This window comes from Manis pentadactyla, chromosome 19, assembly GCF_030020395.1.
Source record: "Manis pentadactyla isolate mManPen7 chromosome 19, mManPen7.hap1, whole genome shotgun sequence".
Classification (NCBI taxonomy): domain Eukaryota; kingdom Metazoa; phylum Chordata; class Mammalia; order Pholidota; family Manidae; genus Manis; species Manis pentadactyla.
The window spans coordinates 8,711,723-8,736,732 of record NC_080037.1 but is presented as its reverse complement, the minus strand read 5'-3'; the positions used below and the strand labels follow the sequence as shown (position 1 = coordinate 8,736,732).

The window sequence follows — 25,010 nt, the reverse complement described above, 5'->3', positions numbered from 1 at the left end:
TTAAACCAATCACCCGAGAGGAACTACTTCTTGCTCAGAGTGGTGGTTCACCGCCAGGCACCTACTCTCAGGTGGTACAATTTAGGTGAAGCCTGATTCTTGTGTCTGTTGTGGGGAAAGAGATGTTCTCTCTTTTCCTGGATGCTATGGAGAGAGATATAAAGCTTGACACAATTGAAGCCATTTTTTCCGCATCGGAGGAGGAAGTCTAAGGATGAAATCATACATGCAACAAAGGCAGAAAAACTGTGTATTTGAAATGTGCTCAGAGGGTAGACCTTAAGGGTTTTCATCACATAAAGGAAATGGTAACTATATGTGGTGATGTTAATTTGCTTGATTGTGATTATTTCATAGTGTATTCATATATCAAAACATGAAGTTGTACACTTTTTTTAAAAAAAGAGCAGTCTTCATGGCCCTGCGATTAAAACTATACAAAAATGTGATCAATGTTGAATAAAATGTTAACTTTGATCATTTGCTTCAATTTATGTTTTCTTGACTAATTCTTCATGTTTCCTTCCAAAATGTTGCATGTCTCACTGGGGCCATGAGGAGCTTGTAAACACCCCAGCTGAGGATGTGGACACCCGTTTGCGGCTACCCGATGCTCCTTACAGGCAGCTGTGCTCCCCGTGTTTTTTTTTCACAGCCATCCTCTATGGGAACGTTTAGGAAAATATTTATCCTGACGCCCTTTCATCTTCAACTCACAGGTTCTGTTGCACCTGGAAGGACCTGGTGAGGGGGCCACGTGGCCGATGGAGCCTCAGGTGCCTTCTCCCTCCTGCGCGGGGCAGAAAGCTGTAAACTTTAAATATATACTATTTTCATGTGTCAATAATACCTCAATAAAGCCTAAAACCACCATGAAACATTTAAAAAGAATGAAGGCAGAGACAACAGACCCACAGAAGAGCCCAGATTAAACTGCAGCTAAAACCTGAATGATCCTGGACTTCATTGATGTCAGCCAATAAATCCCCTTTATTGTTTCCTCCCAACCAGTTGGATTTTCTCTCCCTAGTGACTGGAAGCGTCCTCTCTGGTCTACATGGGCCTCAGGCGACTCTCTGCTAAATTTGACTCTTCTCTTCCCTCCCCTCTTCCTTTCTCTGTGTTGTTTAAAATGAGTTTCTTGCCCTTTGGCTTTTTTTTTTTCTTTCCTTAAGTGCCCTTGTGTTGTTTCGTTGTTGCACTGTCTTGCTCTGTAGCTGGGACATCTGGACACCCCCTCTCCTGGACTCTTCATATACTTACAACAAACCACTGATAGGAATCAAAGTGTTGCCTCTGCCCTTACTGAGTGCCCGGGAAGGCTCTCTCGTCTGCATTTATTTTCTTTAGTTAAAGGGAGACAAGAACACACACCCTCAGGGTTTTCACACTGGGGAAAGACCAGCCAGCACCAGCATTTGCCAAAGCAGGAAATGTCCTGGAAAATGCCAGTTACGTAATCAAAATGCAAGACACTTTCCAGCAGGTCAAAATGCAAGACACTTTCCAGCAGGCCACCATTCCTCGCAAGGCAGTTTGTTCATTCATCACATATTTAGCTGGTCCTGCTGGTACGGTGCACGTAATCACCGAGAGTGGTTCCTAACTGTATGAGAAGCAGCGATGTCTCTGGGTGTTTAAAATTTAAGGAGTCATCTCTTTCCTCCAGGCTTGTTCCTTTTTTGGTGTCTATATTTTATTACCCGCAAACTTCAGCCTTTCTTCGCAAGCTTTTCTGTTTACCAAGTTATCCTCTATAGAACTTCTGAAATTAAAATTATTTCTTCTTTCCCTGTTGGTGGGCTTTCTGGACCTCAGCAAAGGGTAGACAGAGCTTTCCTCTCTCCTAGCACGCGTTCCCATCTGTGTCCCACACAAACAGTCCGCTCTAGCTACACCGTGCTCATGTTTAAGGGCAGAAATTTCTGTTGCTGAGAATCTCCTCAAGAAAGGATTGAGACCCTAGTATAAAATGTGAGGTAGGTTTGTAAACTGGAAAAAAGAGAAGCTGAAATACAAACTTCCCAGGGGTTCACAACTGCAAGGAGTGGCTGGATTGTCAGAGTCTGTAGGCTGACCAGGGATGCGCGTAAGTGAATGATGACCAAGCCCTCCGTGTCAGGTGCTGGGTACTGTACCTCCCTCCACCTGGGTCGCATCTCCTGGCTACTTGATATAAAAGTAATTTCATCAAGTTGAAAGATGAGAGAGTTTAAAATGCGAAATTTGTTGAATAGTAAACAGGGGCAAGTTAATATTTGTTGTTTTCCTAATTTATTCAATTTTAATTATTTTGCTCTAAATTTTTAATGGCATGTAAGAGGTGTTTTTTTTTGTTTTTAAGGAAACCCATACATGTGACCAGATAGATGGCTATCGTCAGCTTTGTAAATGAGAGATTTAACACATCACTGCATCATCACATTTTTAAGTATTTATATTAGCTATTTATAATTGTTTTATGAATTATTTATTGATTGTTGTAATATTTGAAAAAATCCTTTTTATATTGACACATGAAAGTGATATAGGGCAGGGACCTGGGAGAAGCATCATGGTTAACTTTTTCTTCCTATGATGAAAAAAGCTGAGATACAAACAGTGTAGTGAGAACAGGAAAGATTACATCTTAAGGCTAAGATTCCATTTCAAAAGCCAGGAAGTTCGGAGGAAATATTCCTAACATTCTTTAGCAAACAGACAATAACTCAACCCACTTTGGGGGCAGGACTGGTGGTCTGGATTGATACATTCCCAGAGACAAGCTGTTATCCTGGAGAGGAACTGATCAATTTCTTGTGTTAAGTAATTTTGCAGAATTACCTGTAGGATTGACAATAGAAGAAACTTAGTATCTCTCACAAGAGATAAGAATTTTGAGGCCACTTTACAAATCTATACCCCCTGGCCCTTCAAAAAATCCTTAAAAGAGGGAACCCCAACCTTTCAGCAGGCCTCCTCACTGAGGACACCTGCACTTTTTATCTCTTTAAGTCAGTACCTTTAAGTAAAGCTTTCTCACTGCTCTACTTACTGCATTTTGTCTTTTTGCTATTTCATTCTATTTCCAAGTCTCTATTTTATCCCTGGTAAGTAGGGAGGGGCTACTGAGAGCTCAGATTGGGAGCTGCAAGTTCCTGTCACCTAGGTGATCTGGAAGGAACTGCAGCTGCAGGAGCCTGCCTGGACACCTCCCTTCTTTGGGAAGTTCTCAGAACATGATCTCACTCCATCCCCTGCTCTGCGACTCTCCAAATCCAGGGCTGGTAGGGGTTAGTCCCTATGCAGTGCAGATCCGAGTGGACAGGGGACGCCAAGCAATGGCTTTAAGAGATGGCAATCTGCCCCAAGAAAGTGTTTAGCAAACTTTCCCTCTGCACCTCTGCATTTTCCTGCTCTCACCTGCCTGCAAGGCTGCTGCCATTCCTTTCTGCTCTCACTCTAATGAATTCCTTCCTTACCTGCACTCTTGCGACCTGCTCAGGAATTCTTTCAGAATCAAGAACCCTCCCCCTTCCAGGCTGAGGTTTCACCTGGTGCACAGGGTGTGAGATCAGTGCATGCATGTGCAAATAATTTGTACAACTGTAGCTTGCCCAGTATATTTAGTGTTTTGTGATCTTTCTTTGTTTACTTCTTGGCTTCTATCTTGTAAAAAAGGCATTTTTGTCTGTTGCTCATATATTTGCTCCCAGAAATCTAAGGGTCAAGTCATAAAGCAATGCTGCAGGTTCAAAAATGTAGCCCAGGTGATGAGCAGTGCAGAAAGAATGCGGAGGGAGATTAGGTAGCAGTGGTGACAAGATGGAGCTGAGACCCTGGGAACTCAACCGAAGGGTAGGTAAGGAACAATATGGAGCCGCACAAAAGCAAGAAATGAGGCCCAGGCAGCAGAGAAAGAAAAGACTATGTGAATGGAAATGAACTTGAACACAGACCATGTCAAAGAATGTTGGACTTGAGGCAGAATAGAGAATATCAAGCTCTTTCCACCCAGGCATTTTGCAGGGGGTGAAGCTGACCTAGAGCGGCACTCAGTGCCTTCTAGTAGGGGGTCCAGAGAAGAGCGTTCTGGCCCTCAGGCTGGGGTCCTGGGCACTGCCGCAGATCGGAGGAGGAGGAGGAGGAGGAGGAGGGCACAGCAGGGAGGAGGGAGGCTGATGGGGAACTGAAAGGCCTCGTAAAAGGCATGTGGTTGTGGGAGGCACTGGGGTTACTCAATAGGGAAGTGGGAAGAGGGCTGGCGAGGTGTTGGCTGGCACAGATGGCATGACTGAGTGGGAGACTGTGTGGGTGGGGGCTTGACGTCAGGTTCTGAGACGGGTTCTGTCTCCAGGGGGGTAGGTCACCTGCTGAGGTGAACTTCAGGGAGTGCCAGGTAAGGGCCCAGGCAAGGTGACCTTGAGGGCTCCTGAGGCCGGAGCTCCTGTGAGACCCAAAGAGGGAGTCTGGGGGAAGGCTGGAGACTGGGAAGAGCACCAGGCTCCACAGGGTGGCTCAGACTGGAGGTCCCACCCTCCTCAGATGATGCTTTTGGGATTGTGTGTGTCCAGAGGCGCCATATAACCATCTCCTTCTTCCCCGTTGCATTATTTGCACCTTTCAGGCTCTCAGATCTACATACGTGAAGTGCTCACTCCTACAAAAAGTTTGTCAAGGTCCTTTCTCACAGAACCCACACCCCCAGTGCCCCCCACCCCCCTTTTGTTTTGGACTGAGCTGTAACAGCCTTTGTGTATAAAATTGACATACTTAGAAATTTGGAGTATTTTCATTGAGTGATTGAAATGTTTTTGCTTGACATGGGTTTTACATTTTATGTAGACCCTCTGAAGCAGGGTTTGGATTGGGGTGAACAGCTGTGGGTTTGTGGCAGCAATCTAGGTCACCCACAATAAAAGCAGAAGCAAATGTCAGTGGGGTTAGAAAGGAAGAGGCACCTTTTGCAAATTACGGAGGGTCTGAGGGGATGAAAGGGGAATTAGGTTTCCAAAGAATGCAGGTTTCTAGATTTCAGTTTGGATAATTGGAGGGGTATTGTCAAGTCACGGGATGGAGCTGTTACGTTCTCGTCTAGCACCCCTGAAGGGTCATTTTGCATGTGTTTCTTTCCCCACTTTTCATTCTTTCCCATGAAAATAGAGTGAGTTATCTTCCTGGTAAGACCAGGAGAGAAACTGGGTGCAAAATACATCTCAGCACCTTCTTCCCACTCTTTACCTCTGGAGCCCCGTTGCTCTCAGAAATGTCTATTCTGGCCTCCTCCGTGGCCTGACTCACAGGAACAGGCCCTTAAGTTGGGGAGGCTACAAGGTTTTCCGGCATTGCCTGGGCCTGGTGAGTATGTTAGTTGGCCCGGGCTGCCAATCCATGCACCACAGCCTGTGTGGCTTAAAGCAGAGACACTTACTCTCTCACGGTTTTTGAGATTGGAGGTCCAAGACAGTTTGGTTTCTGTTGCAGGCTCTGTTCCTGACTTGCAGACAGCTGCTTTCTTAATATATTCAAACATGCCCTCCCTGTGGCACATGTGGATGGGGAGAGAGACAGACAGAGAGAAAGGGCGAGCTCACTCTCCGAGTCTCTTCATCCAAGGTCCTGCTTTGGGACCTCATTTAACCTCAGCTACACCCTTGGGGGCCCTGTCTTCAAATACTGCCACTCTGGGGCTAGGGCTTCGATATATGAATTTTGGGGGGACACAAATCATCAGTTTATAACAGTAAGGCCACTTCATTTGGGGTTCAATACCTGCAAGAGTACTTGAACTACATACTTCAGGGAACTTCTCTAGAAGCTTTATCAGAAGTAAAATTGGCAATTTGACCCATATACCTTCTGCTGCATATCTTTATCTCATTTGGTTCTAAATTTAGGAGGGGGGGAAAGGGTGCTGGTTACTGGGTTCTCTGTTACTAACTGGTCTAGCTAGGCTGGGTTGCAATTATACATAAACTTGAAAATCTTGGAGGCTCAACACAGGGAAGTTTATTTCCTCTGCAGGCAAACCCCGTGTAGTTCAGGCAGCCCTCCTCTGCCTCGTGGCTCTGCTGTCTGGAACAAGGGATCTCCATGTTGGCAGCACAGGTCAAGATGATCAGATGCGATATTTTACACGGCCATGACTGGAGGTGGCTCACACTTTCCATTGCCCAGAACCCAGTCACAAGGCCCTAACCCAATTACAAGGGAGTAGGTGGATTGATTTTCCTTTAGGCCCACAGAGGAAAAAATGTGCAAAGTAGTTAGCACTGTATCACATATAGTTTCCTAACATCACAAAAATAAGAAGACTTGGGCAAAGATGAGTTCTCAGCCTGTGAGTGACTTTGGTGGGGTTTACACCATGTATAGTTCTCAGAGAAGTTCGTAGCCAATAGAAATTGCCAAATGTCTGTAGCCCTAATAGGAAGAGCTTATTGAGAGAGTATAATTTCCAGTCTCAATGTTGACAAATCTGGAAGAGACGTAACGTTACAAATGATATTTTAAGTGACTGGTTCCTGCATTTAGTGAATTACTTCAAGTTATTAAAGGGATACTATAATAATGAACATATGGCTTGGGTCTTAAAAAGATTTTGTATTCGTGTTTTCACACACCTTAGCCAGTCAGAACCACTGACAGTCTCTAACTACTTCTCAAACGGATGACTTAGATTCCAAAGCAATGCTACCCTTTTTTTTTATCGGATCACCAAACTTAATTCCAACATGGATTTTTAATGTCTCCCCTTGTATGTATCCCCTTGAAAAGGTGTGTTTTCTGACTCCCATAATCCCACACAGTCATACACTGCACAGAAGCTTAACTTTCAGGTTAAAAGCATGCTGCTCTTCCAAGACTTGAAGTTATGAACCCCCGGCGGTAAGGGAATCGGTGTGTCTCCACAGAGCATACTGCGCTGGACAGACTGGTGTCTGGGATTCTAGACACTGAAATGGCAATTATCACAATGCAGTTTGATTCTTGGTTCAATATTCTTCTTCTGTAGTTCCAAGCTCCTGGATAGGAGTGAATCCATTGCCAATATCTGTATGTTCACATACCTACTAAAGTACTTGGTACCAAGCAGGTGTTGAGTGATTTTGGTGAGTGAATGTATGAATTAAATTCAGTAGGAGGGCTTTTAAAAAATATTTTTTCATGGTCCTATGCATTCTGGGATGTTGTAATTTCATCTCTAAGGATAATGGAGAGCTGGCTAGAGTTCATATAGGTGCATGGGGAAATCATGAGTGACCCAAGAAAGCAACTTCTCCAATTCATAAATGAACCACTGAGAATCAAGAAATGAGAATGGTAGAGGAATAAGGGGTGAAGTGGGAAAGAGAATAGTATCAGGGTATTAGAAAGGGGAACAGAAGAAGGGAGTATCCATCACGGCGGGGGAGGGGGCATGCTGGAGCCGGAGGCGAAACTGGGTGGATAGATTGGAAGAACTGTGATGTGTTCAAACAAGCAGAACCCAGGGAAATCATGCAGTTCTGTTTCTTATTTTAGAGATGAGAGGCAGGTCCCAGAGAGGTGAAGTGACCTTTCAGCGTCACACACCACTTTGTCCGTGGTGGCTGAGGAGGGAGTAGACAGCATGAAGGTCATCAATGAGGAGGGAGGCTGGCACCCAGACAGGAGAGAGAGCAATCGTAGGTCAGAGAAGGAGGGGAACTGAGGGGCTGAGTGGGAAGCTGGGGCTTTGGGAAAGCAGCAGATTTTCTGTGCTGCAGTCACCGGTCGGTGGGAAGGAAGTCAGAATAGGGACGCTGAGAGGCAGGTTTGCTGAGAACCCAGAGAAAGAAAGGACCACCTGTAACCGACATGCTGTTTCTGCAGCTTGTGTTGTTAACTGTTCTCCTCTTGGGTGGTGACAACGCAGACGGTACGAACATTCATCAGCTGCCCTGGGAGGCTCTGGGTAGGGTGTGGAGGACTTTTCCAAGACACATCTGATTCTCAGCGTACCCAAAGGCTTACACCCTGAGCATTCCTGTCTCCAGGTCCAGTTTACTGTTTTTGAAACGCTTTGTGTCAGGAAAATGCCATCATTAAGCTGGTCATAGTGTCTCCGTATCTCTGGTAACTGGTTAGCATTCCATCATCTCTCCTTCCTGCTTGTTTCCTTTTTCCTTTAAACTGCCTGACCTCCATAGCAGCCCAGGAACACATCTTGTTCCATGTCATCCAGATCTCATCCTTTGCCAACCAATCCTGGGCACACCATCAGAGTCCAGGTTGGCTGGATGGGTTGCAGACTCACGGCTGGGAGAGTGGATCAGGTACAATAATTTTCCTGCACACCTGGTCCAAGAGCAACCTCAGCAATGGGGAGTTGACAGATGTGGGGCAGCTGTTCTGTGTCTACATCATTGGATTAACTCGGGAGATTCAAGACTACACCAGTCAATTGCAATGAGAATGTAAGTTCAACCCACCCAGTGGAGGGAATCCTTCAAAGGTCTTCTATTTCTGGGGAACATTCTCACACCTTTCTGGGCCATTTTTCATCTCACCATAAAATTCTTCATGTGTTAAGTTCTTGGGGGTTATTCCAGGTGTTTGACTCCTCAAGATTTCCTAGACTTTTGCTTCTTTGAGACCCCTTTTTTCTCTTGGGCTTTATTTTTTTCTTCAGTCTTTCCCCAGTCACCTCCCTTCTATGGCCTAAAACCCAGGGACACACAACTGTTCTACTTTGCTTAACTCCCTTAAAATACTGTTTCTTCCTCCGTTCGATTTCCTTGAAAGTCTCTGTCTGCAGTCCAGCAACCCAGTCTGACCCATTTCATGCCCCCTGGAAATCCGTGCTTCCATCTTCCTCACCTGGGCCCCTCTCCCAGCTCCAACCTACATCATGCGCCTCACCTATCCTTCCCTCCACCCAAGGTCTTCAAACCAAAGTCTTATTTTTTGGCATGTATTCCTTATACCCTGTTTCCCACCCCACCAATTCTTCTCTTGCTTCCTGATCAAATACTTCTTTGGCTCACTCGCATGCCCATATAAAATCTTCTTGTGCCACTTTTTTTTTTAAAGCCCTTGGTTCTTGGATAGTTCCCTGCATTTTTTCATGAATCTCTCTTTCTCCTTCCTCCTTTGTCCCAGGTCCCTTTGAATTACTGATGACAGCTGGTTGTGAACTGCTTTCTAGGGCCACCACAAAAACCTACTTCCAGGTAGCTAATCAAGGATCAGATTTCCTGAGTTTGCAAAACTCATCTCCAGAGGGTGACAGTAGGGCCCAGAGTGTTTGTGATCTAACCAATCAGTGTGAAGGCATCAAGGGAACAGTGCATAGGCTTATCAGGAACACCTGTCCTCGATTTGCCTTGATGCTGGGAAAATGGATCTCCAGAGGCAAGGTTAGTTCAGCCCCTTCCTCTACCCTTTTTCTATATAGTTTGCCCTTTCTCACCATCCCCTTCAAAGTTAGGACACAGAAGAGTTCAGGAGGGAGAATGGTTGCTGGGCAAAAGCCCCTAGAAGAAAATACTGCATGCATACTAATGTGGGTAACTTACCCTTAAGCTGTGTGTTAGAGTCCTCATCTGAGAGCCTTCGTGTCCTCTGCAGTGAGACCAGAGGCCTGGCTGCCCAATGTTCCCATCGTTGGGTCTAGCCACCTGTTGCTGGTGTGCCGTGTCTCTGGTTTTAACCCAAAGCCCATGTGGGTGATGTGGATGCGGGGTGAGCAGGAGCAGCCGGGCACCAGGGAGAAGAAGTCCTGCCCAGTGCTGATGGGACGTGGCATCTTAGGGTGGTCCTGGACATGGAGGCTGAGGAGGAGGCTGGCCTGTCTTGTGGGTAAGGCACGGCAGTCTAGGAGACCAGGACATTGTTCTCCACTGGGGTAAGATGGATCTGTAGGTGTGAGAAGGTGAATCTTGAGCCTTTAAGGGTAGGGCAGAGGAGAGTTTCGTGATGCCAGAATTAAGTGAGGGAGATGTCCGGAGGGAATGAATGCAGGTGCTTTCAGGACTGTAGGACTGGACCATGAGGGACGCTCAGACGTAAGAGGTCTGGCGGGAGATGAGGAACCCTTCCCCGAGCAGGCATGAGAACAGAGTGCCTAAGCGGGATGACTGATGGGACGCACGCCCAATGCACACGTGAAGGTCGGGACCTCAGAGGAGGGGGCAGAACTGGCAGTGGGTTGGAAAACGACATCTACGTGTCTCTTCAATATCCACAGGTCATCACTTTTCCATGAAATCGGTCCCACTGGCAGTGATAATGCCCCCACTGCTTCTAGAAGTCCTTGCATTAGGCTTAGGAAGTGCTGCTGAGTTCTTTGTATTTCCTCCTCTCTTCCCAATTTCTTATTCATCTTCCATTTTTACCTCTCTTGCCTCTTGCCTCTGGACCACTTCCCCGTATCTGCAATCACTCCCTCCAACTTACCTAGAGTTTCTCCCCATTCCTCTTCTTTCACCGCTTCTATCAAGGCATCCCGGGAGAGTCCCCACCACACCTCCCGTTGTCACGTCGACGGCCCAGGAGCCCAGGCCCACAGAGTTTCTACTCTTCATTAAACTTCTTCTTCTGTTTCTGCTTTATAACCGTTTGTTAATACACACTCATTTAATTTCTGTAACTGTATGGAAAGCCTCCCTTGCACCCTCTCCATTTGTTCAGTTCCAGTAGTACTTAACCTTCACAGCCCATTTCTGATGCCGTATCCTCCAGAGGTCTTCCTGTTCCTTAGGAGGGAAGCAGTCTCCCCCTCGTTTACACCCAGACAGCGCTTCAGCTGGACCCAGCCGCACGTTCGCACTACTTCTTACTCTGCCCTGCAGTTACTTAGGCTTTTCTTCCCCTTCCAATATTTAAGCTCCTTTGGACAATGATCATGGCCAAGGTGCCTTCCCTGCGTGGAATGGGTGCTCAGTGAAAATCAAACCAGCGGGCAAGCTGGGTGACCTAACATGTTGACGGTCTCTTCTCAGTGTGTTCATTCTTGACATCATCGTCCTATTTGAACCACTGATGTTTCCCGTCCTGTTCAAATGTTTTTTCACGTGGCCAAGAAATTCCACATTCCTTTATTAGCTCCCTCATTTCTCTCTGAATTCTTAAAGAAGAATACAGCTTTGCGTCTTCTGAAATACCGTGAGTCAACTCTTTCCGACTTATTCCAAACAAAGAGAGAAAGGGTGCAGGCTATGGGTGAAGGGTCGTGGGGGCAGATGAGTCACTAACTGGCTAACAAAAAGGAGCAAGAATTCTGGTCCTCAGGATTAGGGTGGGATCCAGGCAAGGGATGTATATGGAAGACAAATCCCCCGAGGGTGGTGGTGCTGTCTGAGGTACCCTTGCCTAGACTTGGGTTCCTGTAATCTTCATTCGCTAATTCAAGTGGTATTTGTTAAGCACCGAACATGAGAGAGACACACAGTTTGCACATTGGTGGGGGAGAAAACAATTGAGATTATACTCGCCTTCCTAGAGTTTCATTCTTTAATTCTCCTGACTGTCCATTCCTTCTTACTGGTTATAGGTTTTTGTTCTTTTTACAAAATTTGAATCAGCTTTATGGATGTATAATTTCCATACAATAAAATGCAACTTTTTTAAGTGTACAGTTCCATTAATTTTGACAAATGTGTGCATCCAGCTAATCATGACCCCAATCAGTATAGAGACCACTTGCATTACCCCAAGGCTCTTCCTACCCATTTGTAGTTAAATCTACCTCCAGCCGGGCACCCCTACAACTACTGGTATGCTTTATGCTAGTTAGGCTTAGATTTGTCTTGTCTATAATTTTGTTAAAATGGAATAGACTGTATATACTTTTTGAATTGGGTGTTTGTTTTCTTTCCACCGAGCATATGGCTATAATTCATCATGTTGCTTATCAATGTCTCCGTAGTCTATTCCTCTTCATGGTGCAGAACAATTTCATGTATGAATATACCACATATTTTTTCTCTTTTATTCATCCACTCTTTGAGGGTCCTTTGATTTGTTTTCTTATATGTGATTTTAAGGCTAAAAATCTCCTTTAGGCACTGCTTTAGCAGCATATCAGAGAGTTTGAAACACTGCATTGGCTTTATCGGTTCAATATGTTTTCTAATGACCATTTTGACACATTAGTTATTTAGAATTTGTTCTTCTGGCTTTTCAGACATGGAAGAGTTTCTGGTTCTCTTTAAATCCTGGATTTTTAGCTTGATTCCACTTTTCAGAAAAGAATATTTTGTATGGTTTCAAACTTTTGAAATTTATTCACATTGCTTCATGGACAAACATGTCATCATTTCTTTTTAGCTTTATTGAGGTAAAATTGATAGACAAAAAAATCACACACAATTAATGCATATATACTTATGAGTTGGGACATATGAGTATATCCATGATATCACCACCACCACCAAAGTACTAAGCACAGCCAGCACCTCCAAAAATTTCCCTGTGTTCCTTTGTGTGTATGTGTGTGTGTGTGTTTGGTAAGAACACTAAACATGAGATCTATCCTTTTAGTGTATTTTAAAGTGCACAGTACCACACAGTTAGCTATATGCTCTATGTAAAGCAGACCTCTAGGACTTACCCATCTTGCATAACAGAAGCTTTATACCCATTAAAAATAATTCCCCATTTTCCCCTTCTCTAGCACCTGGCAACCACTATTCTATTCTCTGCTTCTATGGGTCTGACTATTTTAGTGACTTCACCTAAGTGGATTCATGCATTATTTGTTCTGTTCTGACTGGCTTATGTCACTTCACATCATGTCTTCTACGTTCATCTGTGCTGCTGCAAATTGCAGGATTTCCTTCCTTTTCAAAGGCTGAATAATATACCATTGTATGTATTATAGGTGCCAAGGGCAGGCCACCCCAACATGTGGCACTTTGGCATGATGATTATTTTGGGTTAAAAGTTACTTAAGCAACAGCCAGAGCAAGAACACTCTGAACCTCCTCTGCCCCCCTGGAAGCAGGAAATAATTCTCCCAGGTGAAAGGTGCCCTCCCTGTGTTAGATTAGGTCAATGGTTAGACATAAGCAGGAAGAGGGACGGGAACTTCAGCAGGATGCCTGCTTACATTTTACACATTGTATACAAGCTGTACCGCCAGGGACGAGGGGTAGGAGTATAGATAGCACACTAGCCCAAACCAGCTGGTTCCAACATCTAGGAGAGACAGACTCAAACCTCACCCCCAAATTCATCAACATAGCAAAAACCACTCCCCCATCATTAGCATAGTAACAAACCACCCCTTGACAGTTCTGATGGGGGCCAAATGTAGTCAAAAACCCCTCTGTCCCAAGTGAGTGTGGAGCGAGCCTGAACCCCAAAAATACTCCACCTGCTCTCTTTAAAACCTAACCCTACTTTATGAATATTCATTCCATTCATATAAAGAGACTCCCTGTTGTTCTCTTGGCATGACCCACTCTGGGTCTGCCCGAGCCCCACTTTCTGGGCATGTGCCCTTGTCTTTGTCCAAACCTTATTCTCTAAATACACTTAGTGCTCAACTGCTTTTTTTGCAACCTTTCTGAATTCCTTCTCCCAGTGAGACCACGGATGCATTTCTTTAACACCTGTGCTAGGAGGTCAATAAACATCTTACCATCACAGGGTGAGTCAGAGCCCAGACTTTATAAACAACCTTTGTTACTTAATAACTTACTACTCCAGTCCAGAGGCTAGTTAGAGTTCTGTACTAATTGAAGTTCCAAACATGTTTCCTTTGTCCTATCCATTCCTCACAGATTTTTTGTCTCAAATGTACAAAAACTGCTGGCCTGTGTCATTTCTTCAGGTCTCAGTTTCATAAGTGGGCCTCCAGTGGGCACCTGAGTAGGCTTTGCGTTTTTCTCCTGTTAACCTGTCTTACGTCAGTTTGATGCTTAGACCAGCTAGAAGAACCTGGAAGGGTAGAGGAAAATTCCTCCTCCCCAACAGTTGTCTTAGGCAGATTAACTTCCACTGGATATTTGCTTTGAAAATGTTGCAGCCTTGGGATCCAGGGCCATCTGATAGCCAGCAGGCAGAACGTAAGATTTCTGACCCTGTCAGCTTCCAGGAATCTCTGCAGAATCTGGTGGAGAGGAGTAGTGAGAGGTCCTTCTTCTTTTTTTTTTTTCTTCTCTCAATTTGGATTAGCAGAAGAAAATATTTGTCACACTAATTCCTTGGGCCTAGAGACTCTTTGTAAATTTGGTTGAGTGCTTTTGTCCTGGTGATGCATTTCTTCCCAGAGATGGTCTTTGTTTCTCTTTGTCTGTGTCTTTGTGTTGTTTGTCGTAAAAATCACCAGAGGGAAAGAAGGCAGACCTAGGCCCTATCAGCTGCTGCTCCAGTCGGCCTTAGACTGGGAGTTCACGGCTCTCACCAGAGCAGCATCTGTCTAGACAAACTTTCTTGTGGGTGAATGTACACGTGAGGTAAATGGGCTGTCGCTAAGGGACATCTTGGAAACTTAATCCAAAATATTGGTAGACATGAGTAGAGCACTTAGAAGCTGTTAGAGAGCTTTCCACTAACCCAAGGCCTACCCTGATAGGGTAAGTTGCTGTTTGGGTTGACCCTTGGTCACCTGCCAACCTTAAGAAGACTTCCGTGCAACGAGGCACACCATAAGACCCCACACAGCCCTGAGCCCTCAGCGAGTCCTGTCCCTTCCAGGTTTTAGTTTGGCTTCAGGATACCCAAGGCTTAGCTAAAGCTGTTAGTGCAGACATAAACGTGTGTGCGTACACACACACACACACACACACACACACACACACACACACACACAGAACACATTCAAAAACCCCCAAATGGATGAGGTTTTCCTTCTTTCTTACATGTCTTGAGAACTTAGCTTTATGGCTGGTGAGAAAAACGCGTGTACCAGGGTGTACATGTGGGGGACAGCTGAAGAGGCTCCGCACCCCAATGTAGGGAATCTAAAAAAGAAAAAGTGTGTGAACTTTGGTTTAACGCGTCACCCTATTCTGTTCAAAAAGGGGGCAAAACATGTCCCTCCCTGTGTTTCGGAACAGCTGTTTAAAAACAGCGCCCCTCGCAGCTCTCGCCTGATTGTGGCAGCTCTCAGGGGGTTTGTCATAAGGGATCCCAGCCCGTAAGGAACTTCTGTCGTCTCAACACTTCATTACTTCTTAGTGCTGGAAAAGTCCCATTCCAGTAGCGCCTGCCCGGTGCCACAGATCAGTGGTCTGGACAGGAGGCTTCTCACGTTCTCATGGGCACCTGAGCCACCATTGCCACTACACCATCCTTACTGCCTGTGCAATGAAGGGCTTTGCTTTCTTATACTATTTTGGGAGTGAACTTAGGATCATAAAGCCTACATTGTCTATACCTTCTCCGGAGATGCCTCTTGCTTCCAGGATCCTAGCCTAGAAGTTGCCTCTGGGTCTTTCCTTAAAAAGGCTTGCTGGTTTGAGTCTCTGGAGATTAGTAAGAGCCTACTCATCACTGGCCGGAGAGTGGATCCTTTAGATTGGCTGTATTTGAGGGAAAAACGTTTGCAGAGAGCTCTCAATTATCTTATTAGTGTAAGGGCCAGCCTTAGGGACCCCCTTAATAAGATGGGAAAGCAGAAATGAGGTGTAGGACAAAAACCAAAGTCCTCTCAGACCCGTTTTTATTTGCCTTCAGACATTTGAAGATACTGTAAAAATTCAGGACACTGAAAGTACAGTTGTCCAGCACTTAAGAAAATTAAAAAAAGGAAAAAATTTTTTGAGAGCCACTGTACCTTAGGCCTCTCCTAACAAGCAAATATGCCCCCAAAACTCCATCTTGGAGAAAACACAGATGCTTTCTCCATTCCTTTGTGATGTAAAGTTTCTTCCCCCATCTTAACTCGTGCCTAAGAGCCATTCTGTAAAATGCAAACCTTAGGGAGACATTTCTCATCAGAAGGGGGAAAAAAAAGAATTTCATGTCTCCTGGACAGCAGCAGATCTTTTAAATTATAAAGCCATTTTCCCTCCACTTCCAGAAGATCCTGCCAAATTTAAAGAGAAATTAGAAGATTAGTGGGCATTCCCAACCCCCCAGGCCCCAGAGGAAACAGATGACCACAATTCCTCAGATGCTCAGCAAAAGGTCGATGTTTAGGGGCTCATAGAAGCCAAGGTTAAATTGTGCAACAGAAAGAAGGCTTTATTAAAAGCACTTCATACCGACTTTACACGGGCATACATCCTTTAATTCCCATTTTAGCTGAAAATCTCCCTGATACAACAACAAAAAAGCACGATATCATGGGCTGGGTAGCATGGGTGGAGAAGAGAAGGGGGTGTGGTGATGGAGCCTCCAGACGCCTTCAATGAGGCACCATAGTCAAGTGTGCACACGTGCCAGGAGCGTGGGCTTGGGTGAAACGGGGTCCACCTTCAGGGTTCAGATACCGAGGGGAGTCTGGACATGTTTGAATTATAGAAAGCCGTAAGGATATGGATAAACACTGAAGGCCACTATTTTCAGTTCAAATGTTACGTAAAAACCTGGACTGGATCGCTGACGCAGGAACCAAGCAGCACTCGGAGGCCTTGGAGAGCTGAGGTTTTATTCTACACTGGCGGGCTCAGAGGGGAGTCATCTCCCAAGGTCTGAGCCCTGAGCACAAGCAAGGGGAGCAATTTATATTATTTTGCTATGTGGCATTTTGGCATGTGCAGGGCAAAAGGGGAGCCTGGAGGAGGGGAGGGGGAGCTGGGAGGGCTTTGCCAACCAGAGGGAAAAGCGGTTTGCTGACCTTGACGGCTGTGTTCAGTATTTTCCTTATCAAAATGAACAACCTATTTTTGCAGCTCAGCAAACTAGAAAAAAAGAACAAAACAGCCAAGGTTAGCAGAAGGAAAGAAATAACAAATATGAGAGCAAAACTAAATGAAATAGACTAAAAAGACAAAAGTAAAGAAACTAATGACTAATAACTAGTTTTTGAACAGGTAAACAAAATAGACAAAACTTTAGTTAGACTCACCAAGAAGAAAAGAGCAAGGACTCAAATAAAACCAGATATCTGATAAGGGATTAATATCCCATATATATCCAAGGGATACATATAACTCCATAGCAGAAAAAGCAAATAAGCCATTAAAAAGTGGGCAAAGGATCTGAACAGACATTTTCCCACAGAAGATATACAAATGGTCAACAGTACATGAAAAGGTGCTCAGCGTCACTAATCATCAGGGAAATGCAAAACAAAACCACAATGAGATACCGCCTCAGACCTATTAGGGTGTCTGTTATGAAAAAGACAAGACAAGAGATAACAAATGCTTGTGAAGATGTGGAGACAAGTGTTAATAACATGTGGGTATAGTTGATAGCAGTGTTTCATATAATTGAAATTTTAAGAGTAGAACTTAAATGTCATCGCCAAAAAATCAAAAATAAAAAATAAATATGTGAGGTGATATTTATTTTAATTAACTAAACAGGAAGAATCCTTTCACAATGTATACATATATGAAATCACCACATTGTACATTTTAAATATCTCACAATTTTGTCAATTGTTCCTCAGTAAAGCTGGGGGAAAAAAGACAGAATGTTGGTGTATGCTTTCATTAAAATATTAATTCTTTAACATTTGTATTAAAATGTTTTCAGAAACAAAACATGGACATGAACAACAAATGGACAGTCCTATAGCCTCTCCTGTAAAGAAAGGCTTTCCTTTCCCCACAATAGAAATCTGATATTCACATCAATTCAAAGCAAAAGAAAACCATGACTTCTTTTTGAGGTATGCAATGGGCACTTTTGCAGACCACTTAACTGGAAGCAAAAAATTTAAATTGTTCTCCTTAAAATCAGCACTCTGGTTAAATGTAACATTTTATAGAACACTTCTGGGATTCTTCATTTTCAAGCATATATATATATATTCCGGGTCTTGGGGATTGAACCTGCCAGCGAGTGAACCAGCATTGCTGACGGTTCCGTAGGAACGGCCTTGCCAATGATAATTGTGAGCGGCAGAAGTGGCCATCAGCGCAGAGTGAACCAGACTTCTCCGCTTTTGTATGCAAACCAAACCGTTTGACTCTCCTTTAAATGCGTGAACCCCAGGATTTCTGTGAAATTCAACCTAGATGGCCTCAAGAAGGAAATAGGCAATTTCTTGCTAACAAGGTGTGTGGAGGATTTGAACTAGAACTTGGGAAAACAAGAGTTGCAGCTGCATGTGCAAAACTGTAAATGCCTCTTGAGTCAGATAGCACTTCAGAGAATTACATGGCCTTACACAGCATTTAAGGAAAATCAATCAACGATACAGGCACCATTTTAGCACAATTCACTTTTTTTTTTGCTTATTTTCTCTATCATCCTTAGAAGAAAATATTTTTGCATACTTGAAAACATATAATTGAGACCCCCCTCACCTGACTCAATAGGGTCAGGCAGTTGGTTGATTAATTCAACAAGCCTGAGAAAGTAGAAAGTCAAAAGAATGGCTCTCATGTAATTGAACTTGAATGCTAAAATATTTATAAATATTTTCATTTAGGGAAAGGATTTTACTTTGAGTATTGGAGTATGTGATTGGAGTGCCTTAGAGCACATCTAACATAAACCAATCTATAACTCATTAGAAAAATTCTGATGAATTTGAAGATGAGCAGGAACTTAGAGACACTTGCAAAACAATCTAAGTAAATAACACCCCTAGATTTTTATGATTTTTTTCTTCTGTGATTTTCTTTCTCATATTCCGTCTTTCTGAAGCACTCACCTAGCTGTATTAGGAAGAAATAACCTTTTTTGCAGTCATATTTCTCCAGGCTACATAGTGCAAACTTAGCATTCACGAATAAAATAATTAGAATAATAAATACAACTGTCATAGATGGTTTTGAGGACAAACATTTACTATTTAACTTGTAAGGGCTGAAATACGGAGGCACACTAGTAAGTAATAATCTGTTAAACCCGAAGTGTACCTTGTGTCATAGGTATCAGTGTTCTGCAGAGGGAATACCATGTGCCGGTTAATCTGTTATATAAAAAGGTTTTCCTTGTGTATAATGTAATTTTCAAAGTCATACATTTAATGATAACAGAGTTTTTCTTTTATGTGATGCAACATAATCTTAATACATCAGGAGGTTTTTATTCTAGTATGAGTTGGATCACTGGGCTGAAAAAGAGTCTAATTAACAGGATCTGACTCCCAGGCAGGAGACGAGCATTGTGCTAACTAGGTAAGGCACATATTCCCTCAAACAAAACAAAACAAAATCTCAGTTGTCCAGATGAAAAAACTTCAAGGCATATGAGTTTTAATAGTTTTAAGTGTCTCAAATTAACATGGCTTCAATACAGTAGAGTTGGGATTTAAAATCAATTCTGTTTAGTATTTGTAGCTCAAATTATAACAATAAAATGTTAGATTATGTACATTTTACAGTATGACCATTGTAGGGTTGGTCCACAGAAAGATGAAGGCAATTTCTGCCTCTTTAGAACGTTATGTTCCACATTAGCAGCTAATGTAAAGATGTCATTTTCCAATGTTTTAAGTGCATTATTAAAATAACATTATGTCCACTGAAAACTTAAACATATCACTATGAAAACAAAGCCCTATTACAACAAAAAGTGGAATGTGTTTAATTTATAATTAAGATAATAAAAAAACAAGCATTCAGTTTTGAGAAAATCTACAGTTCTGGTAATATTGACCAATGTTTTTGTCACCAGAAAACCAGTTGTTAGTATTGAAATCCTGTTTCCCATTTTAAGGACCAGTTCAAATTTTCTTTCCCTCTTTTGTTACTTATTCCAACTTCAAACTTTTTTTTTTTAATTTGAAAGGCATGAGTACTTGTTTTTTAGTTCTCATAATCCCTGTTTATATCTTTTTAATAGGTCTGATTACCTTGATTATCACGGTTTGTTTTTTGTTCATCTTTCTACCTACCCATTCCCCTACCTCCATAAACCTTTATTTTTCCACTTTTCATGAACCTGGTCCAGAATGGGTTTGCTACTAGGTGAAGGCCTGTGTCCTATTCTCTCTATCCAACCAAGAAAGCAATCCTCAGTCACTTTTCATTTTGAATATTGTGTTTTGCCTTAAGTTATTATTATTTTCTCTCTTTGCCATGTGTGAGGTTTTCTTTGTTTATTTATGTTTTGTTTGTTTTTGTTTTCTAACCAGGCATTGGACAATGTAGCATGTCGACTGACTTGCCCTTTTCTGGAGTACAAGGAAAGAAAAAAAGGCAACCACTAATCTCAGTCCTTGGATAGTGTCCAAGTCACGACTGGACTGATAAAAAGGATGGAGTAAATTTCACACCTTGGCTTCTGCTACTTTCTTAGTTAATTTAGGAGTTGCGTTTGTTGGCTGTCTTGGCGGCCACAGGCACTCCCAGGACTCTCCTCAGCGCCGTCTTCACCTCCTGGTTCCTCAGACTGTAGACAAGAGGATTAAGCAGGGGGGTAACCACGGTGTAGGTCACGGCTACCAGCTGGTCCTTGTCCGAGGCAGACTTGGACTTGGGCCGAAGGTAGATGACAGAGGCGCAGCCATAGTGGACGAAGACCACGGTGAGGTGCGAGGTGCAGGTGGCGAAGGCCTTCCTTTTGCCCTCAGCTGAGGGGATCTTCAGGATGGTGTTAACGATGAAGCCGTAAGATATGAGAATGAACAGGAAAGGCACCATGATTACCAGGATGCTGAGGCTGAACAGAGCCAGTTCTTTTACATGAGTGTCCGTGCAGGCCAGCTTGATAACAGGTGCCATGTCACAGAAGTAGTGGTTGACCCTGTGGGGGCCGCAGAAAGGCATGTCACAGATGAGGTTGGTGGCCACCAAAGCGATAAAGAAACCTGTGACTCCTGACAGGGAAACCAGGCCCACCCCTAGCCTTTTGTTCATGATGAGCGTGTACCTCAGGGGGTGGCAAATCGCCACATAGCGGTCGTAGCCCATCACAGCAATGAGAAAGCAGTTGGTGCAGGCAAAAGCAAGGAAGAAGAAGAGCTGGGTGGCGCAGGCTGCGAAGGAGATGCTCTTGGTGGCTGACAGCAGGTGGACCAGCAGCTGAGGGATGATGACCAAAGTGTAGCAGGACTCGGAAAAGGAAAGGATGAACAGGAAGCCGTACATGGGGGTGTGCAGGGTCCGGCTGAAGCGGATCACAGCCATGATGGTTGCATTGGCCACCAGGATTGTCAGGTACAGAAGAAGGAAGATGGCAAAAAGCAGCAGCTGGAGCTCCCCCAGGCTAGAGAAGCCCACCAGGGTGAAGTGGGCAACTGCAGTGGTTCTGTTGAAACCTGGCATCTGGACAGCGTCTTCCTGTGAATGAATCTGAGAGACCAAACGTTAATTGTCATTGTGATGTGAACATTTTCCCATTGTCATCCCTGAAAGTATTGTATTTTTACCCCCGAATGTTGATAGATCACTGTCTCTCTCTCTCTCTCTCTCTTTCTTTCAATCTATCTAGATATAGATATTCCCTTTGATGATTTTTTATAAGAAATTAATAATCTCCAGTAAGAGGAGAATAATCAGCTCTGTTATAGAAATATACAGAGATTAAAAGAAGCAACACTTGGATAATTCCCAAGATGATACGAACTAAGAAATTTCTCCTAGTATAGTAAGAGAAAAAGCAAGACATAAAGTTGTTATAATAAGGTTAGAGGTGATTTTGGTTTGCCTTCTGATATGTTTTATATTTTTCCAAGTATATAACAATAAGCATGTTTTAATTTGATGATCCTAAATATACTTCACTTTTATGCAGCCCAGAATATTTTCACCTCTTTTTGGGCTACTGTCTAAACATAAACAAGAATAATTTGTTACTTCCAAAAACGATGCTATTATTTCTCCAAAATAAAAATAATTATGTTTGGAATATCCACATATCTAACTTATGCATGACATTTGTAACATCTGTTCACACAGACGATTGTTGGTAGCAGGGCACACATGTCCTCCAGTCACTGGCGATCACACTGGATGACCTGCTGGGAGGAGGCCAAGGGAGAAAAGCGTGTATTAGGTTTGCACAGAGTATTTCTGAAAGAAAACATGAAAACTGGTAACAGTGACTGTTTCTGGAAAGGGCGGTTGGATGGCTATGAAACTGGGGAGTCTGGGCAGGGAGAGAGAGACCCAGTTTTCACTGTACACCTTTTTACCAATTTGAATTTTTCATCATATGCATGTAGTACCTTTTCTCAATAAAAATACTATTTACTTTAAAAAGAGAGAGAGAAAAGCACACATCCGTGACCAAGTACAATCAGCACACAGAAACAATGATAAAACCAAATAGTTATAGTTTTTAAGTTCAACAACAATTCCTGGCTGAGAATAGTGAGAGAATCCAACTCATCATTTGATTTACAGCAGAGGGCGTCTTAGAGGATTCAGGATGGGAGTGATAATTTGAAAGAAAAGAGATTTCGCATGCTGTAATTAGTAAACTCATGTCCATTATCCCTTTTCGAATGGGGATGTTTGTGTCCCTTTTGTTTTTAGAGAACAAAACAGTGACCTCGCGGATGCTGGTTTGCCTTAGGAAATGGACCGTGTCTCCGATGTTCTCTCCACATCACACCCTTGAAAATTTTTCTACCCATGCAGAGTTCAGTTAAAACATCAGAGGAAGCAGGATTAAGTGCCTCTTGAAAGCACAAAATTTCCCAGGAGCTAACTTCAAAGATTTCCTTCCTGTAATTTTATACAGTGCTATTTTATCATTTGTGTTTTCATTTAGAGAGAGATTGCTGTCATGTCGAAGCTATAGCACTGTAACTGTTAACAAAATACAAATAACACCCATTTCATAATCAAATAACATTCAGAGCTCTAATCATTTTTACGTTTGGAATTAGATTAAGAAATTAAGGAGAAACCCGGTGCAGTACCTTCAACTTCTCAACATCTCCCAAATTTATGGCTGTAAAATATAAGGAGTTACTTGACATGACACATTTAATGACATATCATCCATCATTGTTCCTTTGCCTAGATAGCTCCACACACCTGCTGCAGTTACCTTTTCCCGTTGCATCATATTTTGCAGAAAACTAGATGCTTTTATGTTAGCTACCTCATTTTGACCCTCACAACATGGCAGAAAGCACAATGTCTTTATCTCCAAGTCACAGGTAAGGGACCTGCCATTTCCTGAACAGAGTAACCTAGGAACACCCTTTTCTTTGCACTTAATGTGTTAAAATGAAGTAATTTCTTGTTTGGCTCGGCTCCTTCTATAGAGTGTAAACTTCTTATATGGGGACAATGCTTTTTATTAATAGCTGAATCCCTAGCACCATAGCATAGTTTCTAGTTCATCATGAGCTCAAAGTTTTTAAATTGAATAGAATCTAAAAAAGAAAGCCAGATAGTGTGCTCCAGTAGAGCCAGTATCAGATTTTAAATCTTGTAACTTCCAATCCACTTTCTATCTACCGTATCTTATGCCACCCATTCTTTAACTTGTCAGAAAAGTGTCTGTCCCCCACTTTTTTCAAGGGACCACAGCAAGCACGGGTCCATGCTGCTAGATTAGAGAAAACTCATTTTACTGCTTCTGACTTTTCTTGGCCAATTTAACTTTATAGTTTTCTTGAATTATCAAATTTTATAATATGAGATTCATTACTTTTAAACTTCAGATTAGGGAAATGGGAAAAAAGAACAAAAGGTAGACGGAAGCATAAGGATATAGGGAAGGCACTCAAAGGTAGGGAAGTTCAAGATGTCGCTGAATTTTAATTTTGTGAATCCAAGTGCTTTCAACATCCTCCTAAATCATTAGTTTCTTTTTCAGTGATCCAAACGAGAATTTGGTTATCTCTAAGATACCTTCCATTCTTGGCCACAGTCCTAGTATTGCTTTAAAACCTTTCCTCATGCTGTTTCATAGACTTGCACAGCCTATTATTTTCTGTATCCATTCCCTTCATGTCCCATATTCTCCAATACACCTTCCCTGGCTACTAGAGTCCACACAGATACTCTTTGAAATCATGTTTGTATGGTGACTCTTGTATCATTTTATAATCAATTTGTATATATATGTATAACTATTCCTCCGGAGATGACGTCTTTGGGGCAGGGACCATAGCAATGTATTCTACATGATCTGCAGCCCCAACCACAATACAAGGCACTTAGAAGACTATACAAAAACTTATTAAATTACCTTTTAATTCTCCTTTTTGTTTCTGAGTTTTCTATATATTATAATTTTTTCCCTAGAACATGTTCTCTGCTCTTTGACTGCAATCCTCATCGTTCTTAAGTTTTTTTTTATTACTCTCAAACTCACATTTTTTTAAAGGAGAAATTCACCTTGATTAATTTATGTTTATGAAAATAACTAAGCTCCCTCATGCTAAAAGAATACTTTTAGTCTTCAGTTACGTCTACTACTTGATTGCTCAGCATTCTCCTGTCATATAAGGTGTGGGATATGTATATATGTGTTTCTGACTGTGTGTGTTTGCACACTCAGACTGCAAGCCTTTCATTTTAAGATAAAGCCAATAAAGTGTTACTTTGGTGCCAAATCTCTTTAATTCTAGTAAAAATTATTATGCAAGTGTATTCGAATTTGAAATCCTGGGTGGAAAACATTCCCTTCTTCAGACAGTAGCTGACAAAGAAAATACACTCACCCACTTATATTCAAATCATCAAGGAGGTTGACATATGACTTTAAGTTTAGGGATTCACAGTCTTGCAGGTCTTTTGAATGTTGAAAGAGGCAGTAGGAGACAGTCATTTGTAAAAATAATGACATTTGTCCTGAAAGATTAAATGATGGGGAAAAAATGCCCGGAAACATTTCACAAAGAGTTTTACTTGGATGCTTAGATGTCCAAACCTTTTTAAGTCTTAAAAAAGAGGTTGAAAATAGCCCCGTCTATATTCATATGTCATTCAAAATTCTATAATTAGGTTTGAGAGTATTTATAGCCTCTGGGATTCTAAGGAGTAGGGCCCTCTGAGACTTAATGGGTCGCTAAATGAAGAAAGAAAATAAAT

General features: G+C 42.7%; 2 protein-coding genes across 2 annotated transcripts; one reads left to right on the top strand and one right to left on the bottom strand.

The window, feature by feature from the left end:
* Positions 1-7,818: 7,818 nt before the first annotated feature.
* CD1C (CD1c molecule) lies at positions 7,819-10,801 on the top strand. Its single transcript, XM_036922899.2, is given in 9 exon segments — positions 7,819-7,879; positions 8,151-8,417; positions 9,103-9,321; positions 9,324-9,359; positions 9,571-9,711; positions 9,714-9,797; positions 9,800-9,847; positions 10,190-10,290; positions 10,703-10,801. Coding segments are annotated over 9 exon segments (1,056 nt in total).
* Positions 10,802-20,318: 9,517 nt separating this feature from the next.
* LOC118930875 (olfactory receptor 10T2) lies at positions 20,319-21,281 on the bottom strand. Its single transcript, XM_036922900.2, has one exon. The coding sequence runs from the start codon at positions 21,279-21,281 to the stop codon at positions 20,319-20,321; it is 963 nt and encodes a 320-aa protein (XP_036778795.2).
* Between the last annotated feature and the right edge of the window lie 3,729 nt (positions 21,282-25,010).